The sequence below is a fragment of the Camarhynchus parvulus genome, chromosome 1A, assembly GCF_901933205.1.
Source record: "Camarhynchus parvulus chromosome 1A, STF_HiC, whole genome shotgun sequence".
NCBI lineage: Eukaryota > Metazoa > Chordata > Aves > Passeriformes > Thraupidae > Camarhynchus > Camarhynchus parvulus.
The window spans coordinates 5,832,541-5,846,429 of record NC_044586.1 but is presented as its reverse complement, the minus strand read 5'-3'; the positions used below and the strand labels follow the sequence as shown (position 1 = coordinate 5,846,429).

At 39.5% G+C, this 13,889-nt stretch overlaps 1 protein-coding gene across 1 annotated transcript in view; it reads left to right on the top strand.

Annotated features, from left to right (window-relative positions):
- LOC115910495 (serine/threonine-protein kinase WNK1-like) overlaps window positions 1-13,889 on the top strand; it is a 99,156-nt gene that overhangs the window by 20,950 nt on the left and 64,317 nt on the right. The window contains 1 exon segment of the mRNA XM_030960687.1: window positions 11,420-11,592. Within this exon segment, the coding sequence (XP_030816547.1) occupies window positions 11,420-11,592 (173 nt within the window).

Below are 13,889 nucleotides of genomic sequence, written 5' to 3'. Positions count from 1 at the left end.
GGAGGTTAATTGAAAACAAAGAAGCCTGTTTACAGGTTGTGATGACCCATTTAAGGCAGGCCCCTTGAACCATGGCATGCACAGGCATTATAGTTTGTCTTCAAGAAATTCCTTCCAGTGTTCCTGTTCAAACAATTGAAATGAAGTGGCACCAGACCAAGGACAGACAGTATGTGACTAAAGCACAATGTAATGAGAAACAGACTTTTTGGATAAGCTGTAGCATTTTGAATAGCTGATTCATAGATAACGTGTTGAGTATCTGAGGCCTTCTAGGTCATGGTTGGTCTTCTGGCAGTGTGGGATATTCCCAGTAGTATTCTTTGGAAAAAATGCTTGGATGAATACAGGATAGCCTTGCCAGTGGGAATGTGTATGTAGTTCGCAAATTCAAAGGGAAAAGAAGTCTTAAACTTCATCTAGTTCATCTTAAACTTTATCTAGTGCTTTTTTCCTAGCTGTGTGTTTTGTCTCCCTTTCAAGGTTACTCTCCTGATACTTTGATCTCACCTGTTTGACAACACTGAATTTTAGTTGCCAATGACTTTTCTTGCAGGTCAATCCAACACTTCAAGGGCTTGTGTGGATTTGTTTTTTTCCCCCTTTCATCCTCTGTAAAAATAGTACTTCTGTGTCCAAGTTGTGCATGTTATTGCTTCCATTCAGAGTACAGCAAAAGCCTGGCTGTTTTTATGTATTGTATCCTGTATTTCATTAGATAATAGGAGCTAAGTGATCCCTGCAACTGCATTTCAATTACACCTCGTTTTCTCTTATATTTTAATGTGTTTTAAAATCATTCAGGATTGAATTGCAAAGCAAGTTAAGCTTCTGGATGCAGAGTATGCTTCATCATGCCAGTTTTCTTAATTGTTCATCCTACCACTATTCACTGTTAAAAATTTGAGTGTTGTCTCTCCTGACTCAACTCTACTCAAATTCCTTGCTCTGTGAAAGATAATATGCATATTTTAAAATTTACATATTAGTAAATTAAAATATTAGTGGTTCATTTGGTACTGCCTGAAATACTTGTGACTTTATGAGTAACTTTTCGATGCAGATCGTGTGTGGTGTTAGCCAAGAAAGACGTACAGTGTGCTGGTGGAACAAGTGTCTCTGATGTATATGGTATTATTGTGGAAGTCTATAGTAAACATGCAAGTGATGCAAGAAACTGATTTCATAAGTCAACGTTTTGGGTGAGCATGGAAGAATTATTAATGCTTCCCTTTATGAGAACTTTGAGGTGAAGATGGGCATTCTGTAGATCACAGGAAACTTACATCAGTTGTGCTTAAAAAATCTTGAAAGTGCTTCTCCAGTGTGTTTTAGGACTTTGGTGTTTGTGAAATGCTAGTACTAATACTGGTATTTGTGGAAAGTATTTTTGAATTCTCATCTAGAACACAAACTTTGGTCACCCCTTAAAACTCATTGTTTCTGGATCTCTTTAGTCTTTCCCTACAGGAGATCCCTTTTTGATTTCTTTTGTTTTGCAAGAATGTGCAGAACACCTGGCAATTATTTGTGGTTTTTTAATGGATCCCTGAAGGATCTCTGAATGAGAGATCTGTCTCTGAATGAGAGGTGTCTGGCATGGAGTTCTCTGGTGATTGTTGTAAGGATTTTCTCTTGGCTGCCAGTACTTGGCCTACACTTCATATGTCATCCTGTCATAACTGATAGTAATCCACAGTTTTGTAAATTAAATGAAGTACTTTTTTTGGATGTGTTTGCAGGAAAAGGAGGAAAGCTGGGCAGAGTAACTGCTGTAGGGTAACCAGGCTGCAAACACAGTGTGTATACCAGTGTTAAAGCCAAGGTGTACTGTAGGCTGATGAGAGTTTTACCACTGGAGGAGTGTGGGGAGCAGGGAAGGCTGATCTGATACTTGTCTCTAGGCTTTATGCTGAGATTTTTGCAAGGGAGCTGCTTGGAGGCACAAGAACATTCCTAGTTCTTCTGAGCCCTTATTGTGCTCATTATTAGTGAATCCTTGCAGTCATCTTGAGACTCCTGAAGGTTTTCCAGCCAGCATATTGATGCAACTTTCCAGTGTGCTGAAAAGTGACTGTAGCTACCTTTTCCTGTTTGCCATTAGCTTTGTGAAGAATATGAGATGAGGAATTGTAATATGTGCTTTATTTTCTCAATTGAAGCAGTTAAGGGTTTACCCTAATGTTCTAGACATGCAGCTGCTCATAAAAGGACTTTGAGCCTTACAGAAATACATGAAACAAAAAACTACAATTGCATTTCTAATGCATTGAATTAATAAATCTGTGAGGTCACCAGAATGAACTGTGGAAAAGGCTTTTTTTACTGAAGTATTGTCACCCCTGAGTGGAGAACTGGGTTTTCATAGTAAAATAAAACTGAGGCAATTGGATGTACCTTACTTCTCACTGATAAAACCATCAGTTCAGTGCAAAATGTGAACTGACACACACTTTGAAACTTTTAATGAGGCATCTGAGCCAAGTGACATGATGGTCCGGCTGGTTAATAGCTCATCAAGGATTCAGTTCAGCCAACACTTCAGTTCTCTAATAAGCTGTATGTAATAAACATAAGCCTTGTTGAGAGCTGCTATCAGAAAGCAAACTTATTCATTTATCTTTCATGGATCAAATAACAATTTAAAAGTGAAAATAGTGAAAATAAATAGATGAGCTCTCTGTTCTTTTACTGATTATTTTTGTATAGTCCAGCATTTTGATTACTGCCCCTTAATGTTCAGCCTCTCAGAATGGATAAATTGAATACATCTTTTAGCCATCTTTTTTTTCCCCTCAAGACTTCTACGTAAGGAAACACAAATGCTGCCTAGAGCAACCCTAGAATAGAAATGACTGAAGCCTAAACAGTTGCTTGCCATTCTTAGTCCAGATTCTTGAGGACCTGGAACATTCCAGAAGAGGTCATGTCTAAGCTTTAGGTTTCATATCTACTGTTTAAATTTTTTTTTTGCTTTCTGATTTTGTGGAGAGCAAAGGAAAATATGTAATTGATTTGGTAAAGTAAGGGTATGGTATTTAATGTACTCTGATTAGATGATGTACAGCTCAGGCATTGTTTTCTTTGGAAGGGGTATTTGGCTCAGGTTTGAGTTCAGCCAACTTGTTTTGCCTAAGGATGATGCTGCTGATGTGAGACTGGGGAGAGGAGCAGTACAGAGGTGTATTAATGTGTATTTTCACACATAACCCAGCTCTGGAAAGCAAGCATCCAATAGAGACTTTGTTTGTACAAATTATGAATGCTTCTTAAAATTTTAGTAATAACCCAAAAATCTACACTGGCTGAATTTTTGGAAGCTGTGTGTTTGCACCTCTCTGTCTCTGGTGAGCACTGGCCATGAGCCTTCCATCTAATACTGCAAATGGTATCCAAGTGCAGTATCCCAGCAGTGTGCTCACCTTTGGCATTGCTGAAAATAAAAAATTCCCATGCTGCTACTGTAACAAAAGATAAACTTTGTTATTGGGAAGTGTACTCTCAAGACTCTGGTGACCTTATATAAAGAAGAAACATTCTTATCTACTGTTAGTGGTTTTCTGCTGTTGTGTTTGTGATGGAGATTGTATTTGCAACGATGCCACAACTTGGTGCAAGCAGGCAGAGACATCAGTTCTGATACGTTTTCTGTTCCCAGGAGACTCTTGCTGAGGATGTCTCTTCAAGCGTAGGTTAAAAGTCCATGACATTACTGCCACCAGGTGTCTTAGATGCTGCTACTGCTACTGGTGGCACAGGGGCTACTGCAAATGTAAAAGCAGGGAAGTGAGCACAGAGGAACAGAATTCTTGGTGTTCTGCCCCCTTGGCCTGTGGTGGTGAGTCACAGCTTCATCAAAACGGAGACAATCACAGGATAAAATGGGGAGTGGTGCTGGAATCTTTTGGTCACATATGTGGGCTGTAATTTGCAGATATTTCCCCTTCAGTGTTGAGACAAAGATGAAGTACAAGTTCCTTCAGGATATGTATAATTGACTTACTCAGACTGAATGGTGACTGATGAAGACTTCTGGCCTCCTTTTGTTTGATCATTTAGAGTTTAATTTCCCTCCTTTCCCTCCTCCTACCATCAGTTATCTGTCAGATTATGTTTGTTTCTTAATTTCTAACATTTGAGCAGCATAAGGAAAGTTGTGTACATTTGCTGTATCATTTAACTGCAACAATTCTAAAGGAAAGAACAAGAAGCACTTGTATTTTTTATGTTTTTAACAAATTACTTCATCTTCCAGTGAATTTTCTATTTAGTTGCTATTGCAGTGCATTGAAATGCCAGAAATTAAAACACAGAAGAGAAATATCAAATCAATTACCCATTTTCCTTTGCCTTCCACATAACTAGTGGTGAAAAATTTAGAAGGCAGGTGCTTTTCACCAGGAAACTGATGAACAATGGGAATAATCACTCAGTGTCTCACTTAGGTTGACTACTTTCGTACTTTCCTGAAACTTAGTGTTTTTAATACCTTGTATAAGAGGAAACCTACAGCAAATACTTACCTTTAATCAGGAACCTTAAAATGTGTAACTGTTTCAAGCCTATTCTCTTCTATTGTGCTAGGTTTGTATTTTACATTTAGTGTTATCTTTCTTCAGGATGTTTGCATGCTCCATGAAGATTGTCTGTAGCTTATATAAAATTGATTCTTCTTGTGGAGACTTGCCAAGGAGCAAAGTGAAATCATTCTTTCAGTAAGCATTAACTTTGCCTGGCATGGTATTTTGCTACCTGTCAGAGGCTTTGCCTTCTATCTTTAAAGTAAGGGGAGCAGGAAAGTGGCTGGAAAGTTCTGTGCCTCTCACTAAGAGAAGAGCAGTGAGGTGCTGGAGCATGTCAAATGAAGAGCAGCAAAGCTGGCAATGGGTCCAAAGCACAAGCCTTATGAGGAGTGGCAGGGATGTTTTTTAGCCTGGATATGTACTTTTGGAACAGCTGCTGTTCAGCTCTGTTTAACCAGTTCTTTGTGTTCAGTGGTTTGTAGACAGTAGAGTGATGGAAGGATCTGTACAGATCTTTGATCAATGTTTTTTGTCTGTTGCTGTGCAGGGATGCATTTTGAACAGTCTCTTTCCCTTCCCTTTTATCTCTCTACCTGGTCTTTAATGCTGGAAAGTATTAAGTGGTTTATGTGTTGATGCAGAAAAGTAGATGCAGTGCTTGTGCACTGAGACGTCCATTTCTAGGCACCAACTGTGTAATGCTGGGTGATTTTTAAGCTCAGTGGACTCTTTGTTGATATTTTGTTAATCTAGCTCAGTGGTTACTGTGCTCTTTTTTCCTCTTAACTCCTAGATTTTTTCAGGATGAGAACACTGCAGCCCACAAAGCCTCAGTTCCATTAACAGTGCTGAATATCAGAACACAGTCTTGCTAGCTTCTCCTCTGATGACCCCTCATTAACCTTGCTTAAAGGCTTGCAAAGCCTTTCTCATATGCTGCAGAAATGCACACAGAAGAACATTTGTCTGTTCTCTATGCTACTTCTTCCTCCAAATAATAGGCTGGGAGCTGCAGTGTCTTCACTTGGATTTTCAGACATTTGAATGCCTGACAAAATGCTGCTCAGTGTAACCCCAGCAGAGATAGATAATTCACCTTGCTTGTGATTCAGACTATCTATAATTCAACAGCACTTTGAAGTCTCTCATGGCTGTACATTTACAGATCACATCACTTGAAGACAGTTCATTGCTGCTAATTTTTCTACTGCATGTCTGGATGAAAACTACATACTGTTGCTGTAGTGTAGTTAACCCTCCCTGTAAATCAACCCACTAACTCTCCCTGCACTATAGCTGTGTATCACTTCTGGATCTAGTGGTATGATATGCAGAAAGCTAGTAAAACCTGTCTTTACTATATGAAGTGTCCAGTCTTTCTCTGTTTACTGCTTATCTTCCTAATATTTGTGGAAGATGAAAGAGCTCTAAATAGTGTAGCAGCTCATCACTGAGTTTTTTTTGGTTTTTTTTTTTAAATCAAAACCCAAACAGTTTGAAGTTGACCTGTATTGCTTGTGAGTCTGCTTATTTGTAGATGGAGATCATGGGAAGTTTTCTGAGTCTGGTTCATTCTGCTGTGCATGAAGCTTCCCCAGCACTTCAGCGATGTAAATTGTCCTTGATGTTAAGGAAGTGAAAATCACCTTGGAGCATGTATAGCAGGAGTTGGCAGGTGTAGTTCCTTTCATGTAGAGTATTTCTCTTGGTGGCCACTTGCTTGGTATCCTGCAGTATGTGTTGGAGGGTGAGGTGCACTGTGCCACCAGTGCAGAACTGTGTCTGTTTAATGCCACTGAATTGTCCCAGACTTCAGCTCAGGCCTTTTGGTGTCAGTCAGGAAAAATAGTGGGAGCCTTGCTTGAGCTTGGGCTGCCTGAAGAGACTCAAGGGATGTGAGCAGAGTGCAATGCCTTGATGAGGAGGCTCCCCTGCTGCCTCTGCTGTCTGGATTGGGCCCTGTGACTGCTCTGGGCACTGGGATGTGTTCTGCAGATGTGGGATTTCTTGTCCTGGTGTGAACAGGACAGAACTCAGAAAGACTGTGGACAGATAGAAAGGAAAACACGTGGGAAATTACTCCATAGGCTCAATGACTGTGTGAATCTCCCAGTTGAAATTTAAGATTAATTTAGGTGCCAGAAATGTATTTTTTTTCCTTATTAAGGATGCTGAATAGATAGTAAGTCTTGGCTGAAACAAACCACCAGAGGACTATAGGCATTTTTTTGCTTATGAGCTTTGTTTGTTGTGGCTTGGTACAATAGCTAATCTTAGGGGAAAAAGGGAGTTGGTTTTGGTTGGTTTTTTATTTATATAAGGCATGTAGGTACAGGGTAACAATGCTGCATGTAATTCATGCTGCTGTACATTAAAAAAATTAGTGGAAGAGTAAACCTGTACCTGGTTTATCATGAAGGCCCAAGATCCCTGTTTTACATTGAAAAATGTAAACACCTCTGATAGCTCTTTCCTGACCAAAACAAATCTGATGGGAAGGACCTGGATAAGTGGAAACAGCCAAGAACTGAACAATGTTTCATTTGCTGCTCGTCTCCTTTCAGGCCCCTGGCACTGCAGACCCACAAATCACGTGCTGGGACGCCTTGCTGTGTGTCCTGGCTTGTCAAAACAATTTAATGTAGGTGGAAAGGAATGAATGAAATGAACAGAGTAGGCTTGATGCATCTGTTTCAGTTTGTTCAAAGGGCAGCCCAGTGATTGGGATGTGACACTTAGGTCCTCCAGGGAAGCTATCAGTTTAGGAAGAACAATGCTGTCTATTTTATAAGGTAGTTAAATCCATTTTAGGAAGCAAGCTCTCCTATAGTTTGACAGCTTTGTGTATTTTTAAAAATATTTGGGCTATATCTGCTCAGCATGTGCCAGCTGAGCTACTACAAGAATGTGATTTGCTAACTTCTAGGTTTAGGACTTTGTCTTGTCTGCCTAAGGTTGCTTATGGTAAAAAAAGAGCAAGAAAGGAGAGAGTATGTCCATTTTTAAATCTTATTAGTGGGAATTCCAAAATGATTTGGTCCTTGAAGGATAGGATATCAAGCTGTATATTACTAACTGTTCTTAAAGTGCTGGCTTTTTTATAAAATTGTTTAAGTTTCCTAGGCTTATGGAAAACTACTCGTGAGTCTTTCTACTTTGTTTAGTTTTTGGCTGTTTGATTAAAAAAAAATCAACACAAATATTAAAATTGTTTAACTGATCTTGTACTTGGTGAAACTGGAATGTTAATCTGTGAAACTTATATTTTTGCTTTCAAATGAAAACAACAAATACTTGTGGAAATGATCCATCTATGTACATATTTGGGCCATGAATTATAGGAAAAAGGCTGCAGGGGATAAATCTGCTTATCTGATTCACACTTCCAATAATTTAAGCCAAAGGAGGGCATATTTTGGGTGATAGGCCACAGATTTCTTTACATCTTTAGAAGTGGAGATATAGCTGAGGGTCCTGCAATTCTGCAGGGTCCTGCTCAGAGGCCACGATGGATTCTGAGTACTGCCCCCAGGAGCTGCCTTGTTGGGAAAACTCATCTGGACTTGAGTCTTTTGGACTATGCAGTTATAACTAAGGATGGTGGAAACTGTTCCTTTCCCAAAAGAGTGTGCAAAACACTCTTTTTAATTTTCACTAAATGATGATGGCTTCTTTCTCTCTGCCACAGCTATGCTCTACAGCTACTTTCTGCATTCCATGTGATGCCAAGATACTTTCACTCCCCTGCTTTTCCTGAGCTATTTATACCAAACGTGGCTGGTAACAGCTCAGTCTCCCAAGTTACATACAGTGCTCTATTTTACTTGCTTATTTCAATATTTTAGTAGCTGCAGCTGCTTAAGTTGCATTTTTTGTACAAGAACAAGCATGAGGTGAAGTTGTCACTTTTGCCCATACTAATAGCTCAAAGGATGCCAACATGCATTTGGGATAGGCTCTATTTTAGTCTGTGTCTATGCAGCCTGGGAGATCTTGCTGTCTAATACTTTTAATTAGTCAGGTTTTGAAAATGAACTTGTCATTTTAAATTGTATGTTGGCCTGCAGGCCAACTGTTTGCAAGTTGCATTAGAATGTAATTTGTACAGCTAAAACCAGTCATTGTGTATACAGACTTTGTTGGTATAATTGTACAGGAGACTCAGTATTTTCCTGAATGTTTGGGTTGTGGGTTCTTTTAAAGTATATTGGCAGTCTTCTGTAACCTAGCATTAGTGTTCCTTTAGGAGAAGAATATAAAAACCTGTTACAGATGAGGGTGTGGGTTGTGTGTCCAAGGAAATGAGGGTAGTAAAAGGTAGTATGCACTGCTGGGCTTAGGGAACAAGTGGCCTCTCTGTCTTTTTCTTCCAGCTCTGTTTAATGTTCCCTTTTGCTGCTGCAGTTATGTACTGAAGGGTGCAGGGTTTCCTTGGTTGCAAAAACATAGCTGTGTTCCTGGGTGAAAGTTTTTGGCCTGTGCTTTGTCCAAACTTGTCCCAGATCACTGGGGCGCTGTGACTTTTAAAGCAGTGTTGTTTTACTTAGTCTATTGCATGGTCTTGGTGGGTTTTTAATGCCAGCACTGAAGTGTTGAGTGTCTGTGCTGAGCGTCACAGCTGTGTTTGCAGGAACATGATGCTGCCGTGGATGTGACCAGAGAGAGAAATGAGTCCAAATGTGAGTGAGTGCCTCTTAGGAGTCTGTTCATTGATAAGGATGATTAGCACTTGTTAGTTTCTATTTGAGGACACTTGAATGGGGGCAGGGAAAACTGAATAAAGCCCTGAAGGGAGATTGGGTTACGTGGGTTAAAATGAGAATGAAATGACATAGCCTTGACTTGATATTAAGTGTAGGTCTAAAACTGGTAACAGTGTTTGTGGTAGATAACTTGTTAGTATGCGCACAATAAAGGAAATGTAATCCAAATGTGTATCAAAAATCTTGGGTTTGGACAAAAATGAATGCAGATTTTCATATTGACTATTTAAAAGTAATAGAAAAATAATTATTGCAGCCTTTTTTGTATAATGACCGTATATAGTAGCTGAATTTACAGCTAAGTACAGTGGCTTAAAAAAGTCAATTATGAGGGTCAAGAGCAGAGGCTGAGAATACTGCTTTATTTTCCTGTAAGAAAGATGATATTGTGATTGTGTTGTTTGAAGCACTGGTACATGTGTGTATGATCAGCTGTACCTCTTGCAGATCACTGCTTTTCTGTCTCAGCAGTTGGAATTTGTTAAGATTGAGGTTTGAAACAGAACTTGTGCTGCCTTGTTCATTATACTGAAAGGAAGGCTATTAGAGGGGTAAGACAGCTCAAATTAGAGTACTAATTACATATAAAAACTGCAACACCTAAACAGACATGAATGCTCAGTTGTTAGTGGAGTGTTCCTTCAAATGTTATATCAAAACTTGTGCAAGTGTGCTTATGAAACAATGGGAAGAGGTAGTAATGCTGATTTCTGCAGAGTGAAGTAGTTGTAGGATTGAATGATTTTTGATGTCTGTAGATTAAATTAGTCATACATAAGGATTTTGCATTTTCCTAAGAATTGTAAAGGTGAGTGACATTCTAAACACCAGCAGGAAACTGATCCCTGAGGTGATTTCAAACCTGTTTTCAGACACTTACCCGGGGAAATTGTATATTCTGAAAATTGGAGCTTCATCTGAAAAAGAAGTTTGTCCATGCCTGAAGATACTTTGTGAACCTTTTAGAAAATGTTGATGGCCTTAGTGAATGTAGGATGGTTTAGATATTACATGGCTGAATTATACTGAGAAAACACATGACCTGTAAACAAAGGAAGAGGAATTACTGTCTGGAGCACAATCGGAGTATAAGTAAATCCTGTGTGTTTTTACTGCCTCCTTTTAGTGGAAAAGACAATGTGAAATCAAGTGACTTAAAATTGTTACTCAGATCTGACAAATAGGTCTTCAGTTATTGCTAAATAACTTAAAAACAATGCTTCTGAAATTCTTGGCTATAAGTATATCCTGAAATATTTTGGTTTTTTAATGCAAACTGCATATGGACCCAGTTCGTGCCAGTCAGTCTGACTGATGTGAGCAGTGCAATGGTCATGCCTTGGCAAGCTGACAACACTGCGTGGCACAAGGAGACATCTTCTCTTTGAGATGTGCTGCTCATTCACATAATAGCTGCTCCAAGTCTTGGTGGTAGCTGACAGCCAGCTGCAGCACAACAGTCCAGGAATGCTGTTTTGTGTTCTGCCTCTGGCCAAAAGATTGCTTTCTGTCTCTACTGGGAGTTACAAGAGTAACTTTTTGGTTTTGTTGACATGAGATTTCAGGAAACTTGCTCAATCATGAGGTTCTGCATTTAATCAGAGAAAATCCAATTCATTCACTTGATGGTCTACAGCTACAGGAACATACTGTATGTTAACAGAGGTTTGATGCTTAACCCCCTCTATGGGTGGCTAATCCCATCTGTTAACCAGTGGTCTGGATAGACATGTAGGAATAATGAAAGGTTATCGTAATGTACAACATGAGGGGGGTTAAATGATCTGATTTCACTCACAAACACTGAAGTGTTCAAGATATTATATCCCCTTTCCACCCCCAAGTCAGGCAACAGCTAAATTTATTAAGAGTAGTAAAAGCAGGAGAAAGCAGAAAGAGGAGTTTATCTGCAGCTGTGCAGTTTTTAACCCTGAGAGCAATAGAATTATACAGAGCAACATATTATAGAAAGACTGTAATAGAATGTGTTCAAAACAGACTATTTAAAGGTAATTGCAAACCAAATGGCATTTAGGACACGCGATTCTTGTGTGTACTAACTGTTTTCAAGTTGCTGCTTCTCAATAAGAAAATGAAGCAAAACTTTCTGATGCACCTTTTCTTTTTCATTAGGATCGGAAGCTGTCCAAGTCAGAGCGACAAAGGTTTAAAGAGGAAGCTGGGATGCTGAAAGGGCTTCAGCATCCCAATATTGTCAGGTTCTATGATTCCTGGGAGTCTACAGTCAAAGGAAAAAAGTGTATTGTTCTTGTGACAGAACTCATGACGTCTGGAACATTAAAAACGTAAGTAAATTAAGACAAGTCACAGCATTTTAATTTCATTAGCACAACACAAGAGCACTAGAAGTAGGAGAAATTTAGATGAGAACAGAGCCCTTCTGCTGAGGGATAACCTACTGTAGGAACATTCTTGTTTAAGAGGAGCATTACTAGCATTGCAGGGCATGGTAGAACATCTTTTAAGTTAGCAAGCTTGTCAGTTCTTACCTGTGATATCCCAGTAAGCACGTGCACAAGACTTTCGGGTTCTAAGAGCTCAGGAAGGCAATACTTAGAAATTCTGAGAAGTGAAAACTTGAGGGTTTTTTTCTCCAGCTGCTTTCCATTTAGGATAAGCTAGTTCATAAAGTTCAAAGCTCAAATTAAGTCACCTCTTTTGGGAGGTTTTGGCTGTTACCACAATGCAAATAACAGGTAAAAAAGAAAAAAAATCACCACCTATTGGTTTATCTGAAACTTGCTAAAGCTTCAGATAAAAATCCTGCAGCTTGGACCTATGAGGCAGCAGAGTGCACCTCGTGCTGTGCTGAAGGCTGACTTAAAAGCAGAGAGCTGGGGCTGCTGCGAGGGCCTCTAGTGGTGTGAGGGGCTCGTGGGGCTCTGCTCTGTGCCCCGATGGGAGTGTGTCCTGAGCTCCAGCCACCATCCCTCTGCTAGGAGTAAAGCTGCCAGCTCTGCAATAAAGGGGTTCTGAGCTCCAGCCACCATCCCTCTGCTAGGAGTAAAGCTGCCAGCTCTGGAATAAAAGGGTTCTGCTCCTCTCTGGGAGTGTGTCCTGAGCTCCAGCCACCATCCTTCTGCTGGGCATAAAGCTGCCAGCTCTGGAAGAAAGGGGCTCTGCATCCCTCCCTTTGTTCAGTGCCCATTTCACTCTTGGAGAGGCATTCACACCCTACATGTGTAAGCAGGCTGCAGGAGCTGGAAACAGTTTGCCTTTGGCTGAAATAGCCTGTGAATGTCTTGTGTTTTTTACCATGCTTATTGATAGCTACAAATAGACATTGTTAAGAAGAAAAATGGCTCTCTGGGAGTCTGGGCTGCAGTTACAGGGAAGTGTTTGTCTCTTGAAATAGAACTGGATGGCTAAGGATATGACCACATTCTTTAGGTGTATGTTCAGTGGAGACATTTTCAGGTTGGTGAAGGTATTTCAGGTAAAATAATAATCTGGTGCTTCATGTGCTGTTTTCAGACAAGTAGTAAGTTAATGGTTTTGCACCTCTGTACTGATGCCTTTAAATAAAGTTTACCTACTTTTCTGCTAAATGTGTAGTGCTAAATTTATTTTTTTTCTCCCTTTTTACTCCTTTATCCCTCCCTCTCAGATTTTAATATTTGGATTGGCTTATATGGTGTCATAAACAAGATGATAAAGTAATAATAGACAATTATAATGTAGGGTGTTGGTAGGAGAAATACCCCAGATTTTCTGTCTGTGGGATTATTTTGTATCTTGAAATAAGAAAGTATTTTTATTTAATCCAGAGAAAGTAATAGGCTTTTTAATTGAAAATCCTTTAAACTTAAGAGTTCTGGCTAGGGTTTTTCTCTTGTATAGCTGGTGTTATAACTGGGATGTAGTTTATTCTAGTCCACTTTGCTTGAGACTTGACAGGTGAACTGTATGGGACATTTCAGGTGTGCCTTAAGTAAGTACTTCATGTGCTTGTGGCATTTTCCTAGATTTACACTGTACACTTGTGTTTGCATATATTTGACTATTACTTCCATATCTTTTTTCAATATGTTTACCTTACCTGAATTTGATAAAAGTGATGCCTTTCTTTTGGTACCTGGGACATAGACGTACTTGTCACTTAATGTAAAAAAGTTAACAGAAGATAAATGTGATGGTATCTTAAAGGAAATTTTCTCATGTTTTATTTTAGTAAGGGTTCCTATAGCTCCTTGAGCTCTGTGTAATTGTAATTACAGAAACTTAGACTGGAAACCTCCTGAGGTCTCTTCAAGCCCAAGTTCTTCTATGATAGTAGGAAAAGTGAAAACATACTGGCTAGTAGGCTTGTCTGTTTTGTTTATTTGTATGTGCTTCCATTTTAAAGTGTTTTCTGCATGAAGTGACATGTGACTTAATTCAGGTTAGTGTTATGGAACAGTGACAGCCACACTGCACAGTGTTGGGTGATGGCTGGATCCAGGTCCTTTAGCAGCGAAAAGCTGGCAGTGGACTAGCATATTTGTAACCAAGAATGTAATTAGGGATTCCAGATGCTGAACTGAAGTGCCCCCTACCATGTGATCTTTGGAACAGGCTCAAGAGAGATGAATGAGGGTTGTGT